The sequence below is a fragment of the Aythya marila genome (genome assembly GCF_965140915.1).
Source record: "Aythya marila genome assembly, contig: HAP1_HAP1_SCAFFOLD_344, whole genome shotgun sequence".
NCBI classification, from domain to species: Eukaryota; Metazoa; Chordata; class Aves; order Anseriformes; family Anatidae; genus Aythya; species Aythya marila.
The window spans coordinates 86,980-99,415 of record NW_028136738.1 but is presented as its reverse complement, the minus strand read 5'-3'; the positions used below and the strand labels follow the sequence as shown (position 1 = coordinate 99,415).

The 12,436-nt window shown below is 48.5% G+C and overlaps 1 protein-coding gene and 1 pseudogene across 2 annotated transcripts; both read right to left on the bottom strand.

Annotated features, from left to right (window-relative positions):
- Window positions 1-3,111: 3,111 nt before the first annotated feature.
- LOC309891481 (olfactory receptor 14A16-like) lies at window positions 3,112-4,071 on the bottom strand (annotated as a pseudogene). Its single transcript has one exon. The product of its transcript is annotated as an olfactory receptor 14A16-like (transcript).
- A 7,429-nt stretch (window positions 4,072-11,500) lies between these two features.
- On the bottom strand, window positions 11,501-12,436 carry LOC309891480 (olfactory receptor 14C36-like; the record flags this gene model as incomplete). Its single annotated transcript, XM_082785839.1, has 1 exon — window positions 11,501-12,436. One exon carries the CDS (start codon window positions 12,434-12,436, stop codon window positions 11,501-11,503), a length of 936 nt encoding a protein of 311 aa, XP_082641965.1.

Here is a 12,436-nt window from a genome sequence, read left to right as displayed (position 1 = left end):
AGGGCTGATGTGACAGGAGGTAATTCTGAACCATAGCTCAGGTGGGGAAAAGCTACTCCAGCACCTTTTTCTCCAGTCACTCTATCTGTAAGAGAAAGTGGTTGACTTGTGGTCAAACTCAGATTCCTTGCCACACTAATCTTGGTTTCCAGTGTGATCCACCCTTTCCCCGTGAGAGATTTCAAGGGGAACCTGTCACATGCTGCCCTGCCAGGGAGGAGGCTGAGGGTGCACATGGAATTGGGAGAGGACCCAGTGAGGACAGCTGACCTGAACTGACCACAGGGATATTCTGTGCCATAGGATGTCATGCACATCAATTAGAGCAGTGGGGAAAGAAGGAGGAGGGGGCATGTTCAGAGTAATGGTGTTTGTTTTCCTGAGAAGTCATTACATGTGATGGATGCTGCTTTCTTGGAAATGGCTGAAAATCTGCCTGCCAATTGCAAGTAGTGAATGAATTCCTTGGTGTACTTTAGGTATCAATATCAGGAAGGACATTCAAGAGGTTTAATTCCACATCATCAAGAAGAAAAAGAGAGGGGGAGAAATAAATAAAGCTCTTTTGTCTGGTTTCACAAGTTCTCTGTTAGGAAAGGGAAAGTCCCACAGCGTATGGGATGTGAGATTTGTTAAGTGATCCCTTGGGAAGCTCATTTTGTTTGTTTGTTTCTTTTTGCCTCCTCCTGGAGGCAATGTTAAGGCACATGCAGGACAAGGAGGCGATCTGGGACAGCTAGCATGGTTTCAACATTGGGAAAGCATGCCTGACCAATCTGTTTGCCTTCTATGAAGGAATGACTGAATCACTGGACAAGGGAAGACTGACCAATATCACCTACTTGGACTTTTTAAGGTCCGTGACATAGTCCCACATGACATCCTAATCTCTGTTTCCCAATCAGTGGGAAATTCACTAGACCATCACAACTTTTAAAACATAATGGATAGGGGCTTTTCAACTTTGTCTGGTTAGAGCAACATTTGCTGATTAGGAATATGTACATGGCCTAACATGAATGTTTTCCCAGAGTGCTTTAGGAGCATCAGCCTTACCTGAACCCCTCTCACCTCTTCCAAATCTTTCCTTTCTCTTAGCCAAGACCCTCTTCTCTGACCAGAATCTCCCAACTTTATTCCCCTAGCTTTCCCCTGACTTCCCCAAATGTGTCACCCTGTTGGAGGCAGCTTTCTGACGGCCTTTATGACCTCAGAGGCTCTGCCTCCCTGCTGTTGGCCAGCCAGGTGTTGGGACACAAATGACCTCACAGCCAGCATCCACAGAGCTACAAGGAGCTGTTGTGCTCAGGAGGCCTCTTCCCAGCCCACCCAGAAGCACCGGGTGCAGGGGATGCCCTGAACAATCCCTCAGGTTCTCACTTCAGTGCCTGGTAAAATTGTGGAGAAGATTGTTCTGGGAGCTATTGAAAAACACATAAAGGACAATGAAGTCATTGGTCAGAGCCAATATGGATTCACTAGGGGAAGGTCATAACTAATAAACCTAATTTCCCTTTCCACAAGGTCACCAAGCTAATTGACTAAACAAATCCAGTCAATGTAATCTTCCTGGATTTCAGTACAAATTTCAATACTGTCTCTCACAGTAACCTTCTGGACAAAATGACCAGAATACAGTTAGAGAAAAGTGTAATAAGATGGGTGAACAACTGGCCAATGGGTCAGGCCCAGAAGGTTCTTGTAAATGAGGTTATATCAGGCTGGTGGCCAGTCACTAGTGGGGTTCCACAGGACTTCATTTTAGAACCAGTCCTCTTCATTTTTTTCGTAAATGATTTGGATGAAGGACTTGAAGGTTTTTGAGCATGTTCAGGGATGACACCAAACTGAGTGGAGCTGTTGACTCTATTGAGGATGGTGAGGCCTTGCAGAGAGATCTGGACAATTTAGAGAGCTGGACAATCATCAACCACATGAAGTTTAAGAAGAGCAAGTGTCAGATTCTGCACATGGGAAGGGGCAACTCTGGTTATATGTACCAACCTGGGGACAAGATGCTGGAAAACAGCCCCACAGAAAGGGATCTGGGGATTTTGATCAACAGCAATTTGACCAAGAGCCAGCAGTGTCCTTTGGCTGCCAGGAGGGCCAACTGTATCCTTGGGTGCATCAAGAAAAACATTGCCAGACGCTCAAGGGAAGTGGTTGTCTCGCTCTACTCTGTGGCTAGAACCTAGAGCTGGGAAAGGTGGTTGCAAGGAACTGCTCTGGGACCAGTGCCCTGGGGCAGCATCTGCCAGGCTGTCCCCTGTTCTGCTGGTCCTCTCTGTCTCTGCCCAGAGGCCAGCCCAGCCTATCCCCTCCCCAGCTCTCCACATCTCCCTGTCCTCTTCCCAGCCCAGCAATCTCTATGGGTGCTGGAAACCAACAAGCAAGAGCAGAATCATCCATCACTACCTTAATGCTCATCCTGGGACTCTGATCTCACCCTCACGTGCCCACAGAGAAACAAAGAAAGGAGAATCGCACAAGTCTATTCCTTAGTAATATCCATGACTGCACCTTTGGGAGAACAGCTGAGCCTTCAGGCACTGCCCTGAGAAGATCCCCTTTTATGCTGGAGATGCTGGTATGGAGCCAGCTGTTCTAGAGAAGTGCCCCTGGCCTGTCCCTGCCTGTAGACACCGGGCTGCAACACATCAGCATGGTGAGCAAGCGACAAGAGCTATCAGTCCTCACAGCAACACAAGGGTTTAGAAGGGATGTGAAGGAGAACAGCTCGGGAAAGGCCAAGCTGTCTGCCTCCCAGGCATTGCTGCTCTGCCAGGACCCTTTCTCCCTCAATGTCTGCACACAACCAAGTGTCCCTGCAGCTCCACAGTGGTCTCAAAAGAAGGATATCAGGAGAACAAGTCACTGTAGGGACGTTCCTCTTATTAAAAGATTCAGAGAGCCTGGATCCTTCTTTACACCAAGTCTCTGAGTCACATGAAACAAGTAGATACTGAAATGGAAGGTGACGAACAATCATATTTCTTTGTTAATAACTTTATCACAAGGAATGTAAAGAAAAAAAAAAAAAGAAAAAATAATATATAAATAAATCAATAAAGAGAGAAAAAATAACATCTGGGCCAGTAATGTGTTATGTTATGAGTGATCTGCAGAAGATAGGTAGTATATTGCTTCTGAAAAGCATCCAGTCATCACTTTCCATACTGCTTCTTTCACCTCCTTGTTCCTCATGCTGTAGATGAGGGGATTCACTGCTGGAGGCACCACCGAGTACAGAACTGCCAGCAGAAGATTAAGACAGGAGGAAGATGTGAAAGGGGGCTTCAAGTAGGCAAAAAAGGCAGTGCTGATGAATAGGGAGACCACGGCAAGGTGAGGGAGGCATGTGGAAAAGGCTTTGTGCTGGCCCTGCTCTGCGCACATCCTCAGCACAGCCCTGAAGATCTGCACGTAGGACAGCACAAGGAAAACAAAACACCCAAATGCTATTAATACACTAAGCATAAGAAGCCCAGCTTCTCTGAGGTAGGCATGTGAGCAGGAGAGCTTGAGGATCTGGGGAATCTCACAGAAGAACTGGTCCAGGGCATTGCCTTGGCAGAGGGGGGAGGGAAAAGGTATTGGCAGTGTGCAACACAGCATAGACAAAAGTAATGCCCCAGGCAGCTGCTGCAGTGATGACACAAGTACTGCTGTCCATTATTGTCCTGTAGTGTAGGGGTTTGCAGATGGCAACATAGCGGTCATAGGCCATGATAGTGAGTAGGTAAAATTCCGCTGTGATAAAGACAGTAAAAAGACCTGGGTGGCACAGCCTGTATAGGAAATGGTCCTGGTGTCCCACAGGGAGTTGGCCATGGCTTTGGGAACAGTGGTGGTAATAGTGCCCAGGTCGATGAGGGCAAGTTTGAGGAGGAAGAAGTACATGGGGGTGTGGAGGTGGTGGTCACAGGCTATGGCTGTGAGGATGAGGCCGTTGCCCAGGAGGGCAGCCAGGTAGATGCCCAGGAAGAGCCCGAAGTGCAGGAGCTGTAACTCGCGTGTGTCTGCGAATGCCAGGAGGAGGAATTCTGTGGGGAAGCTGCTGTTGGACATTTGCTTCCTCAGGGCCTGGTTGCCTGTCCTTTGGAGGAAAAGAGAGACATATTAGAGAGACTTCTCTGAAGAAAACTTTCACCATGTACCACTGAAACCTCCTCAAAAAGTCTCACTGCCTCTTCCCTGTGAGCTCTGTATTTTTTCTGTCCAAGCATGCCTTGGTGATGAGGCATATTTATGTGTTTTCAGGAGGAATCCATACTGCTTTACAGTATCTAGTAAAGTGTACCAGAGACGGATCTCAGAGACGGAGCTTCAGTCTCTGACACAAACCTGACAACTCCATTATCATCCCTCTGGTTGCCCTTCAAAGTAGGAAAGCGAGACCAGAAAACCCAGAGATTGCCTTCCATTCAGATACTGCAGATTTTCATTTTCCCTGTCAAGAATGTTCCCCAAAGATGCCCCTAAGGGTGCTATGGAACTGTGAGCAGCCTGCCCCAGCAAGCAGCCTCTGGGCACCAGCAGGACCCTGCTCTGCCTTGCTTGGGGGGCTCCTTAAAGTGACAGGTTCTCCCCGCAGTGTCCTGGGCAGTTCCCTGGGAAGGCTGAGTGCTGAGCCTGGCAGGCGGCAGAGGCCCTGCCCGGGCACACAGCCTTTGGGGCACAGCTGGAACCCTGCTCTGCACCACAGCCCTGGACACCCCTGCCTGCACCCCAGCTGTGCAGCCTGCAGCTGTCCCCAAAAGAAGAAACCATCATCCCCTATCCCTGTGACAGCTTTGAAAAGTAATACCCTGCTCTGGAGCTTGTCATTCTTCTCCTATCCAAAGAAACTCTGATAGTCCTCCTGAAAGCTCCCATAGGCTGTGAGATTTGCCAGCAAATTTGGAGATGGCAACAGGAACAACAGCTGCGTTGCCCTGAAGCCAGAGACTTACCCTGTTCAGGGCTCTGAAGATTTCTTCCACAGTCAGCTCTCAGCATCCTCCCCCCACACACACACTGCCTTTAACATGTCCCTCCCTTCTCTCAGTCACCCTTGTACCCTTCATGCAGTGCCCCCAGCCCTGCTGCGCTGTGCAGAAGAGCTTCTCCTGGGCAGAGCTGTCTCTCTGCAGTACTTCCCACTTGCCAGGAGCTCCCCTTGGGCCCAGGAGCCCAGCCCAGCTCAGCAGCACAGGGAGCTCTTGACATGTCCCTGGGCCTCAAGGGGAATCGACTTTGAAACAGACTGAAGCAATCCCTGATGCTCCTTCCCTCTATAACTTAAAGAAACTTTTCCAGCACTGTCATTCCTCATACAGGAAAAGTATGAGGTCCAGGAATCACCTTTCTGTGCCCTGGTTTTAGGCAGGACACCCATCCAAGGACAGGGAGGGATCTCCATTCCCCCTCCTGAGGGAAGAGTTTCAGCTGAATCAAGCAAGGCATCTCATTCTTTGCAGTCCAGAAGCTAGGAGGGGGCTCAGCTGTCTCCCATGCCTCACACAAGCCCACAGGAGTTGGGATTCACAGAATCACAGAAGCATCTAGGTTGGAAGAGACCTCCAAGATCACCAAGTCCAACCTCTGACCTAACACTAACAAGTCCTCCACTAAACCATATCACTAAGCTCTAAATTGAAACGTTTTTTAAACACCTCCAGGGATGTCGACTCCACTACTTCCCCAGTCAGCCCATTCCAATGCCTAACAACCCTTTCAGTAAAGAACTTTTTCCTAATATCCAACCTAATATCCAACTGGCAGAAGAGCTGACTAAGCCACTCTCAATAATTTATCAGCAGCCCTGGCTATCCAGGGAAGTCCCAGATGACTGGTGGCTAGCAAACGTGATGCCCATCTACAAGAAGGGCTGGAGGGTAGACTGGGGAAACTATAGGCCTGTTAGTTTGAGTTCAGTGCCAGGGAGGATCAGGGACTACATTATCTTAAGTGTCATCACATGGTACTTACAGAGCAACCAGGCGATTAGGGCCAGTCAGCATGGATTTATGAAAGGCAGGTCTTGCTTGATGAACCTGATCTCCTTCTATGACAAAGTGATGTGCTTAGAGGGTGAGGGAAAGGCTGTGGCTGTGGTCTACCTTGACTTCAGTAAATCTTTTGACACCATTTCCTACAACATTCTCCTCAAGAAACTGGCTGCTCATGGCTTGGACTGCCATATGCTTCATTGGGTTAAAAATTTTCTGGGTAGCCAAGCCCAAAGAGTCATGGTGAATGGAGTTAAATCCAGTTGGAGGCCGGTCACTAGTGGAGTCCCCCAGGGCTGAGTACTAGGGCCATTTTTATCAATGACCTGGATGAGGGGATAGAGTGTGCCCTCAGTAAGTTTGCAGATGACGCCAGGTTAGATGCATGTGTTGATCTGCTTGAGGGTGGGAAGGCTCTACAAGAGGATCTGGATAGGCTGCACCGATGGGCTGAGGCCAGCTGCATGAAGTTCAACAAGGCCAAGTGCCGGGTCCTGCACCTGGGGCACAACAACCCCAAGCAGAGCTACAGGCTGGGAGATGAGTGGTTGGAAAGCTGCCAGGCGGAGAAGGACCTGGGAGTATTGGTTGATAGTCGGCTGAATATGAGCCAGCAGTGTGCTCAGGTGGCCAGGAAGGCCAACAGCATCCTGGCTTGTATCAGAAACAGTGTGGCCAGCAGCACTAGGGAAGTGGCTCTGGTGAGGCCACACCTTCAGTACTGTGTTCAGTTTTGGACCCCTCGCTACAAGAAGGACATCGAGGTTCTTGAGCGAGTCCAGAGAAGGGTGATGAAGCTGGTGAGGGGTCTGAAGAACAAGTCTTATGAGGAATGGCTGAGGGAGCTGTGGTTGTTTAGCCTGGAGGAGGTTCAGGGGTGACCTTATATCTGTCTATAGATACCTTAAAGGAGGCTGTAGAGAGGTGGGAGTTGGTCTGTTCTCCCACACGCCTGGTGATAGGATGAGGGGGAATGAGTAAAAATTGCACCAGATGAGGTTTAGGTTAGATATTAGGAAAAACTGTTTTACTGAAAGGGCTGATAGGCATTGGAATGTGCTGCCCAGGGAGGTGGTGGAGTCACCATCCGTGGAGGTCTTTAAAAGACATTTTGATGTTGAACTTAGTGATATGGCTTAGTGGAGGACTTGTTAGTGTTAGGTCAGAGGTTGGACTAGGTGATCTTGGAGGTCTTTTCCAACCTAAATGTGATGCTGCGAAAAGCTTGTGTGTTGAGATAAAGACAGTTTAATAAGACAGAAAAGAAAGAGAAAATAATAATAATAATGATGATAATTATATATTTTATGATCAATAATAATAAATATTTTTATTACTATTACAGAATGTACAAACCAAGTGATTCTCAAGGCACTTGCTCAACACTCATTGACTAATACCCAGCCTATCCCCAGGCAGCTGTCTCCTGACCCTGGCCAGCCTGCAGCAGGATCTGCTCTGCAGGCCTCTTGACCTTACCTTTGTTTACAACAAAATCATCTTTCAAAAGGATTTGAACTATTTTCTTTCTGAAATACTTGTGCTGTGTTACCCCACTCAGTGATGCCATCAATGGACTGCAGGTATTCAGAAGCTTCCCCCTGTTCCAGAACAGTCTGGATCAGTCCATGGCAAATGGCAGGGCTGTGTATCCACCCCTGGGACAGTCAATTCTAGGTGTATTGGACACCCCTGAAGTGAAAGCAAACTGTGGCCTTCACCCTGTTGTCAAAGGGCTAGATAAAAAATGCATTCGTGATATCCATTGTGGCATACCACTTAGCTGCCTTTGACTCCAGTTCGTATTGCAGTTCTGGCATGTCCAGCATGGCAGCACCCAGTGGTGGAGAGACGGCATTCAGGCCACAGTAGTCTACCATTAGTCTCGACTTACCATTATACTTTCACCCTGGCCATATGGGACTATTAAAGTGTTAGTGAGTCTTGCTGATCACTCCTTGGCTCTCCGGTTGATGACTTACATTATGGATGGAATGAGGGAGTCTCGGTTAGTGCAATAATGTCTCAGGTGCATTATTGTGGTAGTAATGATCACCAGTTGTTCATCAATCTTCATGAACCCAAATCAACTGTCACAGTAGTTGGAGTGGCTGCAGGACCTTTGGAATGTGTTGGAGTGGTTGCAGGGCATAACACAGGGGTTGGAGTGGCATTGATTGAGTCTCCGTAAGCAGAGGTTAACTCCCAGCATGTTGATTTGTGTCTCTTTGGAATGGCCGTCGTAATCACACCACTTTTTCAAGGGTTTCTCTAGATTTTTTGGATTCTGCATTTGTTCAGGGGTGAATTTCCAAAGCATTGGAGGTGTTCACTGCTACAGGTACCTGCCCATATCCTCCCTCAATCCCTGCCACTCCAAACTCTCCTGCCTCTGGACAGATCTCTGGATGGCATTCTTAAATAATTGTCTGACGTTAAACAAAAGCTGAAACATATTCATGAGACATAACAATACGAACATGCTGTTTTGACCATCCCAAGGATATTCAAAGCTTTGCAGAGCTATTGGCAGTATCCTGGAAGAGAAGGGGGAAATGAAGGAGAAAGGGAGAGTTAACAAGTGGGGAAAAGCGTCCCCCTCTTGTCCTCTCCATGTCCCAGTCCACCAGTTCTGGGGGCTGAGTATCAGGAGAACAACTGGTGCTGCTGCTAAAGACTGAGGGAAAGAAGGCATTAAGTACCTTAGCCTTTGCCTCATCTCTTGTCACTATGTTTACCCCACCTACAATAAAGGATGAAGATTTTCCTTAATCTTCCTTTAAAGTATTTCTATAAACAGTTTTGATTGTCTTTGACAGTAATAGGTCAGTAATTGAGCTCCTTCTGGGCATTGCCACTTCTAATTTTGACCCTGAACAGTATCATAACATTTAGGACACAGCTCTGGACAAAATGACAGCACACAGGACAAGGAACCACAGAAAAGGTGGAACCTGGCAGCCTGCAATTCCCTACCCTTCTTTGATTCTGTGCTGCAATTCCATTCAGCTGGTTACTCCTGTATTATCCAAACTTGCCTGCAACTCCTGATGCTGCTGTCTTTTCAGAGATAGCACAATCACACAAAGGTTGAACCGTCTGCCTGCAGACAGTAACAGCTGACAGAATGGAGCGTCAGTGTGGGGGAGCCTTGAGAAACTGCATGAATCTACAGTAATCTCTTGACATTTACAAGGAGAAGAGTCTAGTCCTGTACCAGAGGAAGAGGAGCCCCACACATCAGGGCAGACTGGGACCCTGCTGAGTGAGCAGTGCCCAGGAGGAAGAGGAGGGCCTGGGCACCACCATGGATGCCATATGAGCAGTGGTGTCTGCTCACCATGAACCAGGCCAGATTCCTACAGAGCTGCCTTACGAGGAGCACGGCCACCAAGAAAACCTCAATTACCAGACTCATCTCAGATCCGGTGAGACACCGCATGGAAGAGGGTCTACAGCCAGCAGGGAAAGAGGTGCAGGTGTGAGTGTCCCAAGGACTGCATGGGGTGGAATGGAACAAGGGCTGTGGCAAGGATGAAAGTCCAAAGAAGACCAAGTTCTTTGTGTCCATGGCTATGGCTGTTGTCAGTGTCACTGTGGCCTATGAGGAGACAGCTTATCGCTAAAGTGCCAGGGCCTCATTGCCTCCTGACACCCAACCATGAACCAGGCAGAGGTCATACCACTGTCCTGAACTTGGCAATGCACATCCCCATCTCATACTGTCCCGGAAAGAGCCCTGAGCAATGTGTAAAGAGAAAGGATCTCCCTTCTGTACTGGGTCTGGCTGGAATGTTAACTTTCCCTGCAGCAGCACATACAGTGCTGTACTCTGTACTTGTAGCTGGAACAGCAGTGTTATCACACCAGTGTTGTGTCTACTGCTGAGCAGCAGTGGCACAGCATTGGGCCTTTCTCTAACCCTCCGAGGGGGTGGGCAAAAAGTGAGGAGAGAAACATCACTAGGGCAGCTGACCTAAACCAGTCAAAGGGATATTCCATACCATGTGATGTCACACTCAGCAATAAAAGGTGGAAACAGGAAGAAGAGGGGAGGGGTGGGCTCTCGTTGGGAAACGTCGGTCCTCCTCTCGAACACCGGCTGCGTGCGTTGAGGTCTTGCTTCAAGGACGTGGTCAATCATTGCTCATTTGTGGGAAGTAGAGAGTAATTTCTTTCCTCTGCACTTCCACATAGCCTTCATTTGTTTTATTTGTTTGTTTTCCTCCTTTTTTTTTTTTTTTCTCCCTTTCCCCCTCCCTTTTTCCCTTTCCCTTTTTATTTCCCCTTATTTAAATTGTTTAGTTCATGGTAGTCTTTATTTAATTATTATAATTATTTCCCTTTAATTAAATTATCCTTATCTCAACCCGTGAGTTGTTCTTTGCTTTACTTCTCCCCCTCCTCATCTAAAGGAGGGGGAGTGAGAGAGCGGTTGTGGGGTTTAGCTGCCCAGCACGGTAAAACCACCACAATAAGACTCTTTTAAGCACTGAAAAGCTGCATTGCGGTCTCCCAGGACCCTTCTTTTCTTCAGGCTGAACAGCCCCAGCTCTCTCAGCCTTTCTTCACTGGAGATGTGCTCCAGTCTTCTAATCAGCTATGTGAACCTCCTCTGGACCCACTCTAACAGATCAACTTTCTTTTCGTGTTGGGGACCCTACACTCCAAATGAGGCCTCACAAGGGCAGAGCAGAGGGACACAATCACCTCCCTCATCCTGCTGGACACTCCTCTGTTGATGGAGCCTGGGGTGCAGTTGGCTTCTGGGCTGCAAGTATGCACTGCTGCCTCATGTCAAACTTTTTGTCCAACAGAACCCACAAGTCCTTCTCAGCAGGGCTGCTCTCAAGGAGTTCTTCTCCCAGTCTGTCCTCATGTCTGGGACTGCCCTGGCCCAGGTGCAGCGCCTTGCACTTGGACTTGTTGAACCTCTTTAGATTCACATGGGCCCACTTCTCAAACTTGCTCAGGTCCAAACAGATATCATCCCTTCCTTTTGTTGTATCAACAGCACCACTCAGCTTGGTGTCATTGGCAAAGTTGCTGAGGGTGCACTTGATCCCACTGTCTACGTCTTCTGATAAAAATTTTAAACAGTGCTGGTCCCAAGACAGGCCTTGAAGGACACTACTCCTCACTGGCCTCCACCTGGACATAGAGCCATGGATAGCAACTTCATAGAGCAATGACCTCCACCTGATAATAAAACAATTTCTTCATCCTGTTCCTGACCACAACATTGGAAGAATAACCCAACGACCAGGCACCAGCACTGAGGAAACACCCTTTTATTAAAGAGACCTGACAGGGGTAGCCAGCTATACCTTAACAATAGATACAGATACAAGGGCCTCTGGGTCAAAAAGAGTGGGTTTAGGCCACTCTGCAGAAGTGGAGTGAAGGCAGATAATTATCACAGAAAAAGATTATCACAGAAAAAAAGCACAAAGACCAGCAGTTTCCTGAGATGAATCGGAAATCCCTTGTGAAGAGACATGTGCAGCTTACTGCTGCTGAAGGACTACTGATTGACTCAGCTTCTTCAGTGCATCCTTGAGCTCCTGGTTCCTCATGCTGTAGATGATGGGGTTCACTGCTGGAGGCACCACTGAGTACAGCACTGTCACACCCAGGTTCAGGGATGGGGAGGAGATGGAAGGGGGCTTCAGGTAGGCAAATAAGGCAGTGCTGGAAAAGATGGAGACTACAGCCAGGTGAGGGAAGCACGTGGAAAAAGCTTTGTGCTGTCCCTGCTTGGATGGTATCCTCAGCACTGATCTGATGATCTGCACGTAGGAGAAAAGAATAAAAATAAAACACCCTGAAGCTAAAGAGAGACTAATCAGAACAAGTCCAACTTCCCTGAGGTAGACATCTGAGCAGGAGAGCTTGAGGATCTGGGGAATTTCACAGAAGAATTGGTCCAGGGCATTGCCTTGGCAGAGGGGGAGGGAAAACATACTGGCAGTGTGCACCATGCCATTGAGAAAGCCACTGCCCCAGGCAGCTGCTGCCATGTTGACACAAGTTCTGCTGTTCATTATTGTCCCGTAGTGCAGGGGTTTGCAGATGGCAACGTAGCGGTCATAGGCCATGATGGTGAGAAGACAATACTCTCCTCCAATCATGAACAGAAAGAAAAAGACCTGGGCAATACATCCTGAGTAGGAGATGTTCCTGGTGTCCCACAGGGAATTGGCCATGGCTTTGGGAACAGTGGTGGTAATAGTGCCCAGGTCGAGGAGGGCGAGGTTGAGGAGGAAGAAGTACATGGGGGTGTGGAGGCGGTGGTTGCAGGCTACGGCTGTGAGGATGAGGCCGTTGCCCAGGAGGGCAGCCAAGTAGATGCCAAGGAAGAGCCCGAAGTGCAGGAGCTGCAGCTCGTGTGTGTCTGCGAATGGCAGGAGGAGGAACTCTGTTGGGAAGGTGCTGTTGGACAT